This window comes from Seriola dumerili, unplaced genomic scaffold, assembly GCF_002260705.1.
Source record: "Seriola dumerili isolate Sdu_G_001 unplaced genomic scaffold, Sdu_1.0 BDQW01000627.1, whole genome shotgun sequence".
Lineage (NCBI taxonomy): Eukaryota > Metazoa > Chordata > Actinopteri > Carangiformes > Carangidae > Seriola > Seriola dumerili.
This window is the reverse complement of record NW_019174882.1, coordinates 125,452-138,585: the sequence shown is the minus strand read 5'-3', so window position 1 is coordinate 138,585 and position 13,134 is coordinate 125,452. Positions and strand designations below refer to the sequence as shown.

Below are 13,134 nucleotides of genomic sequence, written 5' to 3'. Positions count from 1 at the left end.
ACCAGAAAAATACAACTCAACAATACAATCACTTCATTTAACACTTCCAGTATGAGTACTGAAGTGACAGCACACACACACACACACACACGGATGGTGTTTATCTATACAGAAGCTCATGACCTCAGGTGTTGGTGAAATGCTCAGCTCAGTCTTCAGCACAAAGGTCGTGTGTTTAAACCTTCATTCTTCCCTGGAAGAGTCACTCAGACACTTTACAATAAAACTGCCCTATAAAGAAGTGTTAACAAGCTAATTAATAAACTAGTTATAAACCATTCATGAATCCTTTTTCTATGGGTAGTCTTATTGTAAAGTGGTACCAGACTCACCCCTCTTACCAACAAACACTGAAGTCTATACCTCATCACCGATCATCTGAGTCCAGTTCAGTGAAGGACCTCTCTCCAGTTGTTAAACTCTGTGTCAAATAAATCATTCATTCTAAATGATCTCATTACATCCTGTTCCTCACTGAGACCTAAACCTGGGGATTGCTTCCCTCTAGTGGAGCTCTGCTCACTTCATTATAATTTCTGGATACAGTGTTGGTTTTTAATTCGTCATTTTTAAAACTGTGTGTGACACGCCAATGTATCGACCTCCCACTTCAAATGTGGGATTATCTGGACAGATATTTTAGACATTGTGCAGCAGGTCTCTGAACCCATGCAGAACCAAGGACACCAACTTGGTTTAGTTATTACTCTTAAGTCCCTGAATATGGTTGACTGTCTCTGAGACCTTTGATGCACACTTGCATCATTGAACCATTGACCAATGACCAATCGCAATCTTATGGATGCAGATGAAGTTGAACTCCATTCTAATTCTGCTGGATTTGACTGTTGATGGAGTCATCAGTAACATCAGTGTGTTCGATAGGTCACAACTAAGTTGGTTTAATTTCTGTCTGACCAGTAGATTTTTCAGTGTTTGTTTATATCAACAGTCTTGTGTCCTCTCAGACTCAGTCCCTCTGGGTTTGGTTCTTGGACCAGTCCTCTTCTCTTTGTAGAAGCTTCCTCTGAGTCAAACATGTCACATCACTCTTATACTGATGATACACAGATCTATCTCTCAGCTAAATCCAGTAATCCACCAAACCACTGTCATATCTCCACCATTGCTCATTTCCTCCAGTTAAACCCTGATAAAACTTATATTCTTTTCATTGGTTCTGAAAAATGTATTACTGCAGTCGATCAGTGTTTTGGTCCATTTCACTCAAACATCAAATTTACTGCTGAGAATCATCTTTGATCAGCATATGACATGTGACCACCAGGTTAATGAGCTCATCCAGTCGTTTTCATCATTTAAGACATCTTCTATTATTTATTATTATCAAATACCACATTCATTTTCTCCCATCTTGATTAGTTCATTCAGAAAATCTCACTTTTTCACATTATGTTGTGGTTTTATGATAAAATAATTTAAATTAATTTTCCTCATCAGTCAACACTCAGTTCATCATAATGACAAAGTGAAAACAGGATTTTAGACATTTCTGTATTAAAAAGAATATTAAACAGTAAAAACTGAAATGTCACATTGACAATAGTATTCAGACACTTTACTATGACTGTAAGTTCATCTCAGGTTCCTCCATTTTTCTGGATCATCTCTGAGATGTTTCTACACCTGACTGGAGTCAGACTGTGATAAACTCAGCTGATTGGACACACGCTCTATATAAGATAGAAACCTGTCTATATCAGGTCATATAGAGATACACCCGTCTATATCAGGTCATATAGACACACACCTGTCTATATCAGGTCTCACAGTGCAGATGACTGACAGTGCAGATCAGAGCAGAAGGAGCTGTCTGCCTTATTGACATAATGGACCTCAACCAGCTTTTGGATGCTCTCAAAACAGAAAGAAAAACACACACACTGACTGAAGGCATTCTTAGTAAGTATCACCATGAATATAGTTTATTATAATAGGTATTGCACAAAATCATCCTACAGTTGATTACCTGACAGTCACTGACTTGACAGTTTTTAGAACTACACGTTATCTGATGCTCTTTCTGAGATTTTCCTCTCTGGACTCACAGGCAGGTTATTGCCCAATCAGATTTAAGAGTGAGGGGTCTCTATCGCTCTACTGCTGCCACTACCCCTTGAGAGAGAGAGAGAGAGAGAGAGAGAGAGACACACACACACACACACACACACACACACACACACACACATATCATGTGTCCCCCAGCTGTACAGTAGTATATAGGCTGGGCCTTTCTCACACTTTATTTCTCACATTACACCACACACACACCTTCACGCCATCACTCTGTCACAGTTCTACATTAACACAAAGACGTCAGCTGTGATGTAATGAACAGAGTCCGGAGTCACTGCAGACTGTGGTGATGGCAGATGTACAAAGTAAAGTAATACACTGGTTATGAAGGAACTTTCATATTGGATTCTCCACATGTGTAAAAGTGGAAGTCTGAGCATTTTATTAGTGGGAAGATCTGGACCACAGGGTCTGTGACAGATGGGGATGTGTTGTTTTCTAGTCAGCATAGATGATGAATCCAGAGAAGGTGCTGTACTTGTTGTTGTTGCCTCCATGAGCTTTGCCTCCATCTAGTTTAATGTAGACCTCATCTCCAGGTTCCAGGTGCAACACAGCACTGTTACTGGCATAGTCATAGTTCTGGTCTGCGTCCTGGGCAATGGCACTGGCCCGCACCTGCAGGAAAGCACACACAGGCACACGAGCACAAATCATACACATGAACTTATCAAACAGGTCAGAAACTGGGCTTCAGTCTTCTGTACAACAATTTTAATACTAATACTAACAATATGGATACATGCACAATTCCTCTACCAGGCTACTAAGTTTAGTTTCACCAGCTAAGTGACTTAGAACCTTAGAACCATAGAACCTTAGAACCCAGGAGGTGGAAGAGAAGCAGGTCTGAGCTCCATGACTGCAGATCCACAATTGAACCACAGTGAACCCAGAGCATTAAATAAGCTTTACAACAAACATAAGCCGGTAAAATAATATCAAAGAAAAGCCAAAACAGAAACCAGGGGGTGGAGTATGACATGTACCATGTATGTTTAATATGTATGAGCTCCAGGGTTTAATTGACAAGCTCTCCAGAGACCTGTGGTTACTCATGTCAATCAAGGCTCCTCTGTTCTGCCTCACAGTGACAAAATGAGCAGGGAGGGTTGTTTCTAATTCATGATGACATCTAGTTTGTTCAACTACGTCTGAATGTTCTTAATGTAAAATCTCTGCACATCTGGATGCAGGGTGCGTCAGTGTCTCACTTACTGTTGAAATATTTTTTTGATTACGAAGTTTCGGCCGGTCAGACCTATAGCAGGTATACGGACAGCATCAGCACCTCCGTATATATATATGCAAGTATTATATCATTCAATCAGAGGACTGCAGAGATTGGTTTGACTGATTACCTTGAACTTACTCAAAGCATATATGTCACCAGTCAGAGTAGATTTGGTGGACTCGGTTGTTTCCTCCACTAACCAGTCAAGTTTCAGGAAATATGGTCACAGTCTCTCCTTCCTGAGTTACAGGGTTGAATAATGACCACAAGTCTTATTACAGAACATTGTGATGTCACAGTGAAGTTGACCTTTGACCTTTTGGATATAAAATGTCATCACTTTCACTGTCATCACATGAATTTGTGGGTGACAAGATGTTTTGTGATCACAGTGACCTTGGAACTTTGACCTTTGACCACAAAATACTAATCAGTTCATTTATGAGTCCAAGTGAATGTTTTTACTAAATCTGAAGAAATACCCTTCAGGCATTACTGAGATATCATGTTTATGAGAATTTGATATCTCTACTGGTTTCAACCTAGTGTCAGCTGGTTTCAGTCTCGTATAAGCTGGTTTCAGTCTAGTGTCAGCTAGTTTCAACCTAGTGTCAGCTGGTTTCAGTCTAGTGTCAGCTGGTTTCAGTCTCGTACAAGCTAGTTTCAGTCTAGTGTCAGCTGGTTTCAGTCTAGTGCCAGCTGGTTTCAGTCCTGATCCTGATTTTATAACCGTCGTCTGATGGCGTCACCAAACACATTAGTGGAAGACTGAGCTTTGATTTCTGCTGTATTTACTGTGAAATGATCAGAGAGAAAGTTGGAGCATCATTCAGGTCAGCTGCTGTGGTCAGCACAGAGATGTGAGTCTGTGGAGGGAAAGTCCAACCTCGTGCTCTCAGGAGAATACTAACCACTCTCTTCTACAGAAAGTTACTGAGGTTTGTCCAAAAAGTCACTACATCACTCAGTCAATCACTCAGTCATTCAAATATGATGATGGCTGAAGTCCATAAAGAAAATAATATATACACCAAATATATTAGTGAATTTATAGACCATTCACCAATAATACCACCCAACATGCTGTGGCTGGTATGATGTCATCAATCTGCTGATGAAGTCTTTCTATCAACTTTTCTGTAAGTAAAAAATGTTGATAGTGAATGTATCAGTAAAATGAAGTTAAGTGTTTGTTGTTGTTTACCTTCAGTATCTGCTCTTAGCAAATAAAGCATTGGACCCAAACACTGTTTACTTCATTAACATTTATGTTTCCTAACCTCAACAAAAGGTTTGTTGCCTAAAGATAACCCCACAGGGATGGGGGGCGTGACCTCCATGTCCCTCACAGTTCCATTGATTTATACAGTTCAGAACCATCAGGGAGGCAGGCAATCAGCAGCATAACACAGACCCAAACATAGAACCAGAATCAGTCATTTGATGGTGTGACCACACAGAGTCCTGAGTCCTGATTCTAACATCACAGAGTCCTGATCCCAACATCATGGACTCAGTCTGGGACCACATGACCAACCTAAGTATTCTGGAAAACTGAGCACAATCGTACTGTAGAGAACTGGTTCAGTTTTCAAGGGGGTTCACACCAAATATTGATTTCATTTCGTTTTTTTCTCTTCACTTTGTATGAAGTTATTTGATATCACTGCACATCACTGTAGATGTAGATTCAGAAAAACACCAGGAACATAATCCAGGCAGCAATTATGTTTAGGAAACAGGGTTCACCTGCACTTTTACCTGTGCTCAGTTACCTGTATCAAGGTGATGGACAAATGGTCAGTCCTAGCGATAACTAGCACCATCTCTGCTAACCCTAACCCTAGCTGCTGATAATGAACCAGAAGGAACTGTGCTACAATTCAAAGACACTGGTGCATTCAAGTTTGTCTGTCTCAGTACACACCAGCTGTCACTGTTCAAACATGTCAACATCCAGCCAATCAGATTACAGTGAAAACATCTGGGCCACATCAGCTGCATGCTAACATGTAAGAGCTGCATGCTAACACGTGGGAGCTGCACACTGACTGGGTCTCTCCACAGCAGTCATCACTCAACATAACGTTTCTATCCACATCATCTTCACAGACATCTTATACTAATGCACTAATGTAATGTGCTATATGTAGTTTAAGTCTAATGACCAGCTACAGTCTGGTAGTCTGGAGCTCTACTAATTACAAACCAGGTTACATATGAGATAACAAGCATGCTAATTAGTGGTAACATCATGTGGAACTTTGTGTTGTGTTTTCACCGACCTACCATTGTGATACAAAATCACAACCACCAACAGCAATGACAGCAAACTGCCACTTCAGCACAGTGACCAGTAAATAGGAGAAGCCAGCAGGCCCCGGTTTGAATCCCACATCAGACGGCCCTTTACTGCATGTCATTCCCCCTCTCTCTGCCTCCCTATTTCCTGTCTCTCTCTACTATCCTGTCCAATAAAGGCACAAAAGCCCAAAATATATATATAAAAAAAAGAAACCAGCTGTTGCTTCGTATCTTGTTTTGTGCTAACCCTCCGCTCTGTTCTTCTTCTTGTTACCCTCAGTGCTCTAGTCGGTGGTGGCTCTTCCTCTTTCCCTGACATGACTGACTGAGATTTTTTATGGTGATAGGCAAAGTACATGTAACTCACTACTGCCGCCTACTGCTATGAAGTGTGTCATTGGTGTCTTTGGTTTTCCATAGAAACCTTTGTTCAATCCTTGCTTTTGGGGACACACATATGACAGTGGTCATAAATGATAACTGGAATGCACTTATATAGATAGCACTGTTGTAGCCTTAGCAACCACTCAAAGCACTTTACACTTTCCCCCATTCACACACTCATTCACATACTGATGTAACATTAGGGGCAACTGAACATGAGGTTGTTTTTTTTAAAAGGACAGCTCATGAATGCAGCATTGAGGAAAGTTTGAGGCAAATACCGACATGAGGAAGATGAAGTTGTTGAGAGGTTCTAAATGTTGGTTTGATACTTTACAGTTAATAGCCAGGACCTAGCTGCTGTTGTGTGATGTTTAACTGATGGTATCAGTCAGTCAAAATTCATATTGTCTGTTAACAGTTAATTATGAACAACCCTTCCAGCTGAGTTCAGGGGAAGTCACACCTGTTGGGAATAGTGAGTCCCTAATAAAAATATTGGTTTAATAGCTCTTCAAAGTTTGTTCAGCTGTGCTGAAGGTTCAAGTCATGTTCAACACATAATGTTCCTGTCCAGCTCTGCTCGATCATTTATAACCTTCTGCACCAAAATTGTGTCACAACTCTCTGTTATTGTTGCAAAGAAACACTAGCAACCTCGGTGAAAGGGGTCCAAGCTCAGATATCTTTAACTTATATTGTGTATAACAGGAATAACTACATAGACACAGCGCTTTTTATTTTGAAATCATTTTTTTTCAGTTTTTTTTTCCAAAGTCAATGAGAAATCGTGCTGAATAATCATGATCTCGATATTGATCTAAATTATCTTATCTCTATCTCTGATTATTTGATTATCTCGATTAGATAATCGAGCAGCCCTACTATGAAACATGAAAACTCTCCTTTCAGAGAGAAAAACACACCCAGATCAATCCTCCTGGGGGACCCTGTGGTGTTCCCAGGCCAGATCAGATTTATATGTTCTGGGTCTACCCCGAGGCCTCCTACCAGTTGGACATGCCGGAAAGACCTCCACTTCGAGGTGCCCAGGAGGATCCTAACCAGATGCCTTAACCACCTCAACTGGCTCCTTTTGACATGAAGGAGCAGTGACTCTACTCCGAGCTCGCTCTGTATCAGAGCTCCTCACTCTATCTCTAAGGCCGGGAACGCACTGGATGTGTGGCGTGAGCTTGGTGGCTGTTGAATTTCATTTCGCCACACATGTTAATGGGTTAGAGCTACACACTGCCTGCATGACATGTGAGACGCACATCCCTCACGTCACGGTTGCGTCACGTGATCTAGAGTTTCAGTCTCTCACCTATTTTTCACATGTGCCACATGTCCCAGCTGAAACAGACAGAAAAAACCTGATGATGTCATAGCGACATCATACCAGCAACATCACATAAAACTGACACCTTCACTATAGTTTCTATGTCTAGGCTGAATCTGAATATGAAACAGACATAAAAAATATTAATTTATAATGAAAAGAAATCCAACATTTAGCAACCTGTAAACTCTATGTAAAAAGATGGAGCTGCGGCAGCACAGAGACACAGCCGGTGTGAACATACACGTGCTTCTCCGCAGCAGCTCAGCGACATCATCTTCCACACTCACGCCAGCATCCATTGTGTTCCCGGTGCAATGCTGAACCCAGACACCCTGCAGAGGACACTCATTTCAGCCGACTGTATCAGCCATCTTGTTCTTTCTGTCACTACCCAGATCATGACCACAGCTGAGGGTCAGAATGAAGATCGACGTTCGGTCTGTTACAACGCTCGCTTCACTGCATTGGTTCCCTAAACTTTACCAAACTGTAACCATGCTGGTGACACTGATTAATGATGTTATCCTACTTTTGGGCAAGTATCCACAGTAAAGCTGTGTTATGTCCTAAAAATCAAACACAAATAAAATGAGAGTATGAAATAGACACAGTGTAAGTTAGGGTTTGGAAACATCACGACACGACTGCATCACATCTACCTCCTGATGGCCTTGATAAAAAGCTCCTGCCAGCGCAGGATCCATGTGTACAGGAATTGGCTAATCAACCTGGGTAGGAAGTCCCACCCACAGCCAGTTGATTGACAGCTAGGCCCTTTAAAGAATAGCAAAAGAAATAAGGAAAAATAAGGGGATAAAAATAAATAAATTACATTATATAAAAATGAATGAGAAAAAATTTACAATATACAGAAATAAGAGTAATTTATATGCAAAGATAAATACATATTATTTGAATTAAATAAATCTATTCAAAAACAAATACATGTGAAAATAAATGAAAATGCTTATATTTTATATTTGTATTTGTCTTTATATTTCCATATATATTTACTCTATTGTTTGTATTCTTATTCTTTTACATATATTGCTTTTATGGCACTTCTATGACTCCATACACAGTCAGTTACTACCTGCACTGATTACAGCTGAAGTTCATCACACATTTCTCACAGTGCGTGTCATTCTTTCAAACATGGCTGGTTTGGTAACATGTAAGAGGAGGGTAGGCAGGAGAAGGCATCAGCTTTGTCAGTGTCATGGAGCGTGTTGCGATATGACTATTTCCTGAAGGTTAAACCGATGTAAAGTGGATTCTAGTAACAGTGTCTCCTTTGGTGGACTGATGTTTTCATTATATTACAGAAATATAAAGAAAAATATTATATTATTTTATTACATTAAATGTTCTGTGTCATTTAATCAGCATCATATTTAATGTTGTGTGTTGTCACCATTTGAATGATTTCTCTGTGTGATTCTGATATTATCCAGGTTTCTGACCACGTTTATGATCCAGCTTTAATTCCACTTCTTCATTATAAAATCTACAGTCATATAACCTGATCCTTTTCTGTAGTATTTTGGATACTGTATAGACATGTATAGTATTTTTCTATAATATGCAAACAAATATGGATCTGTTGCAGGACAGTCTGGACGGGATTCATACACATTAACCTGAAACCCTGTAGGACTGAGTCTAGGAAACCACCACACTGCTGCTCTGCTGCTTTGAATTTGTGGCTCTGCAGTTTATTGTGCTGCGGTCAATGTTATAACACAGTGAGGTGTAATTGATTACAAATATCTTAATCTGTATGTGCTACCTATTAATCAAAATGCCTGGATTTAAGGGTCCAAGTCTTGATCCTATGGACCTGTGTGATACTTAAATTTCAGCATGTAGATTATTAATAATCCTTTTCTTCTGTTAATCCCACAGACTTCCTGATTTGAGTCGAGGACACACCCTTAGACTAATGGATTCTGATCATAGTCTCATCCTGGTGAATCATATTATGATGTTTGCATGAAACATGAAAAACCTGGTGATTCAAAAACCACTCATGAAACTGAAGCGTCCACAAAATAAACAGCACCCAGCAACAATAATAACAAGTGACATGGACACAGTGGACGTTACTGTGACAGACAGTTCAAAGACATGCTGCCCCTCCAGCGGGGGGCGCTGCGTTGCTATAAACAGCCCTGGTTGTTCAGCCTCACCCCTCTGTCTGTCCTTTTTATTCTCCAGTGATTTTGATTTTATTGTTTCTTCAGTCACACTGTACCACCCTATTATTCATTATTATTTTTTTTATTATGTGTAAATACTCTGGTGTGAACATTATATAAAGCTGTATCCACATATAATTTCATCTTTTACTTAGTCATCTATTAGATAATATTTTATTATTTGTTGTAATGCAATGATAGAAAAAATATTTACATCATTTACCACAATATAAAATACATTACATTACATGTATTAGAAAGATCTTTCTTCAGTAAAAGTATTATGAGCAAAATGTACTTGAATTATCAAAAGTAAAATTAATCCGGTCAGTAATAATATAGAGTTATCATGTATTATATTATCTGTATATTGTTACCGATGCATGAACATGGAAGCAGCATTTTAATATTGTAGCTTTTCATGTTTTTGTATTTAAAATTAAAATCTACAAATTAATAAATCAGTAGTCATATAAGTCATATAATTATAATATATATATACAATAATATCAAGTACAAGAATTTTCTCAGACATGTAGAGAAGCACATTTATGAACTGATGTAAAATAATGTGCAGGTTGAGTGAATTAGTTAAATTCTGCCGCAGTGACATTGTGTGAAACCTTTTTTATGCTTCTACGATTTTTTTTTTTCCCAAAGTTAGAAAAAAGATTTTTCTTTATGTCTTGGTTTTAAAATGTGCAGTGGTGTGAACACAGGAGGAAGATGATGGAGCCTGGATACAGAGAAAAGGATGAAGATCTCCAAATTATTATTATTAGTAGTAAAATAATACAAGAGCTACTGTTACCTCTTTTTGATATGAATCAACAACTGCTTTAAATCTGTATCTTCAAACAACAGAAGGTGGTTTATTTCTGAGTTTAGAAAATTACTAAAACAAGACAATTTGCTTATGTTTGTTAAAACTCAATAACAAATAAAAAATACTCAGACAATTTATATCAGTGAAATGAAGTGAAGCCACTTTTCATCAAATAAAGGCCGCAGCCTCAGCGTGTCGGTCAGTCACACTGAACCGTGGTGTTTCCCTCCTCAACAGTTCACAAGTCTCAGGACCACGAGTCCTAATTGAAATATGTCTCTCAGCATCTGATTTTCCACAGGCTGCAGCTCTGCTGCTTTAATCCCACAGATGTTTGCTATGTTGGTTGTGGTCTGCAGCAGCATTACAGCAGCAGCTGACAGCAGCGGGGATGTGCTCTGTGGAGCGATACTGCAACACTGGTTTGCCCCACGGATTAGATCTGCTGCTGACAGGCTGATCACTACAGAGATGCTCGGAGAGCAGGACAGTGATGGAGCAAACTCATAGAGGAGGAGGCGGCATAGGGCCTCAGGCTTATAATAATAATAATAATTATTATTATTATTATTATCATTAAGTAGCTGTCGCAGTAAAATCTGTCTTGTATTTTTGATTTACTTCCATTTGTGAATTGTCATTTATATTTATAATTATTATTTATATTTGATGACTGTCTCTATAATAAATAAAAACATTATCCGAAGAGCTGACCAATCATTTATATTTATTTATATAACAGACTAAATTGAATTGGGATGGAGGTGGAATACGTTTATATCAAGTTTATAATGTTACATGAACACAAGGTCTTTACCACAGTGACTCAACAAAATATATATTTGTGTATACAATATTTTTATGTATTTATTAATTATTTGCAAATGTGCAATAAATATGATGCATTTCTGCAGACAGTGTATGGTGAAGCCTATATTATGTATTAAATACATGAATAACATAAAACTAAAGAACTAAAGGAGCCGTTCTTATGTACATATATATATATATATATTTATATATATGTGTGTGTGTGTATGTATGTGTGTGTGTGTGTGTGTGTATATAAGATATATACTTCAAGTCATTCACATGTGTTAAGGGTTACTTTAACAGTAAAGCACATACATGAACTGTTTAATAACTCAGTGTATATGTGTATATATATATATATATATATATATGTGTGTATGTTGTTCACCTGAGCATGATACTGGGAGAGAAAGAGATGAAGCATCAATCAAACCATGGAGAAATCTTCTTCTTCTTCTTCTTCTCTTGTTCTAATTTAATGACAGTTTGAAAATAGAACCAGGATCTTTCAGAGGCACTCTTCAGATTCTGACCCCTGACCTCTGGGCCATTGAGCCCATCATCCTGTAGCTCATGACCAGGGCTTGTGTCCACACAGACAGTTGTTGTCATTGTGTTGGATCACACACACACACACACACACACACACACACACACACACACACACACACACACTGTGTGTGAATCTGAGCTGCTGATTGTACCTGTGATGGTGTATGACGTGTACAGGATGCAGGTGAATTAATGATGGAAAATGTCAGGATGTGTCCTTAACACTCTCACGTGCAGTTTATGTTACCTGGTTGTTTTTGCACAGATCAGCCCACATGCTTGTTCCGTCTCCTCCGCGCATCAGGACGTGGTACGTGAAGAAATAAATCCCGGGGATGGAGCAGGTGAACTTCCCGGTGGTCGGGTCGTAGTGGTTTCCCAGGTTCGTCACCACATCGTCGAACTTGAGCACCTCGTAGCCCTCGTGCTGCTTCTTTAGCCCCGCGTAAAAGGCGATCTTGGGCACAGTGGTGTAGGTAGCCGCGCTGATTGCACCGGCAGCTGCGCTGGATCCCGGAGGTCCTGGTAAACCGGGTCTGCCCGGTTCACCTTTTTCTCCAGGTGGCCCCACTGGACCGGGCGGTCCCGGCTCGCCGGGAGGTCCCCTCGGACCCGCCTTACCCGGCCGACCCGGTTCCCCTTTCGGACCTTGGATGAACGTGGGTAAAGACTGCACCAGGCTGTTGTCTCGGACCGGGTCCGCTGTGGCGGTGCTGGACGGAGACTTGGTGCCGTATGGGTCGCACACCATCCTGCAGGTACCGAGCATTTCGTAATGCGCCGCTGTCCCCGCTGAGTTGACCAGAACCGGGATGAGGATGACCAAAACCAGAACCATCACGACCCCCAGGACCCCCGCCGCCACCAGCCGCTTCCTGCCGACCAGCCGCGTTAGCGCAGGATGATCCTGTTGTCTGCTTTTAGGTGAAATTTTGGAGGCTGGTGAGGAGACGCTTTAAAGAGAAAAAGTAGCAGAGCTACACTTTAATGCTAATTGACTTCTGGAAGTGACCCCCTCCCCTCTGCTCCGCGTCTCTCCCCCACACTTTTTCTGCTGATGCGCTGCTTCTTCAACTTTCTCTCAAACTCCCGCCTTTTACTCCACAAGCTCTGGATTCAGCATCTCTGAGGCGCGCTGAAATCCACACGTGGGGTCTGGCCCCTCTTTGATCCACAGGTCCCGAACCAGAGTGTCTGCGCAGCAGCTGAACTCTAAAGGTGGATCAGGACCAGCTAGACCGTCTGTCTGATGCAGAGCGCTAAGAGTCAAAGCCAGAGACACAGCAGGAGCAAGGGAGAGAAAGAGAAGAGGGAGGGGGCCGGGGGGGGGGCTCAGAGGCTCTATCATCCAATAGAAGCATAGCAGGTTATTCAAATGAGG

General features: G+C 40.5%; 1 protein-coding gene across 1 annotated transcript; it reads right to left on the bottom strand.

Annotated features, from left to right (window-relative positions):
• Positions 1-2,451: 2,451 nt before the first annotated feature.
• c1ql3 (complement C1q like 3) lies at positions 2,452-12,615 on the bottom strand. Its single transcript, XM_022765080.1, has 2 exons — positions 12,001-12,615; positions 2,452-2,715 (listed from the first exon to the last, which is right to left on the bottom strand). The coding sequence occupies exons 1-2, from the start codon at positions 12,589-12,591 to the stop codon at positions 2,536-2,538; spliced, it is 771 nt and encodes a 256-aa protein (XP_022620801.1). The 5' UTR covers positions 12,592-12,615; the 3' UTR covers positions 2,452-2,535.
• Between the last annotated feature and the right edge of the window lie 519 nt (positions 12,616-13,134).

Excerpts from the sequence above, each read along its gene's own strand:
- c1ql3 (XM_022765080.1), bottom strand. The coding sequence starts at position 12,591 with ATGGTTCTGGTTTTGGTCATCCTCATCCCGGTTCTGGTCAACTCAGCG. Across the intron at positions 2,716-12,000 it reads ATCTGTGCAAAAACAACCAG|GTGCGGGCCAGTGCCATTGC; the intron begins GTAACATAAACT and ends GCTTTCCTGCAG.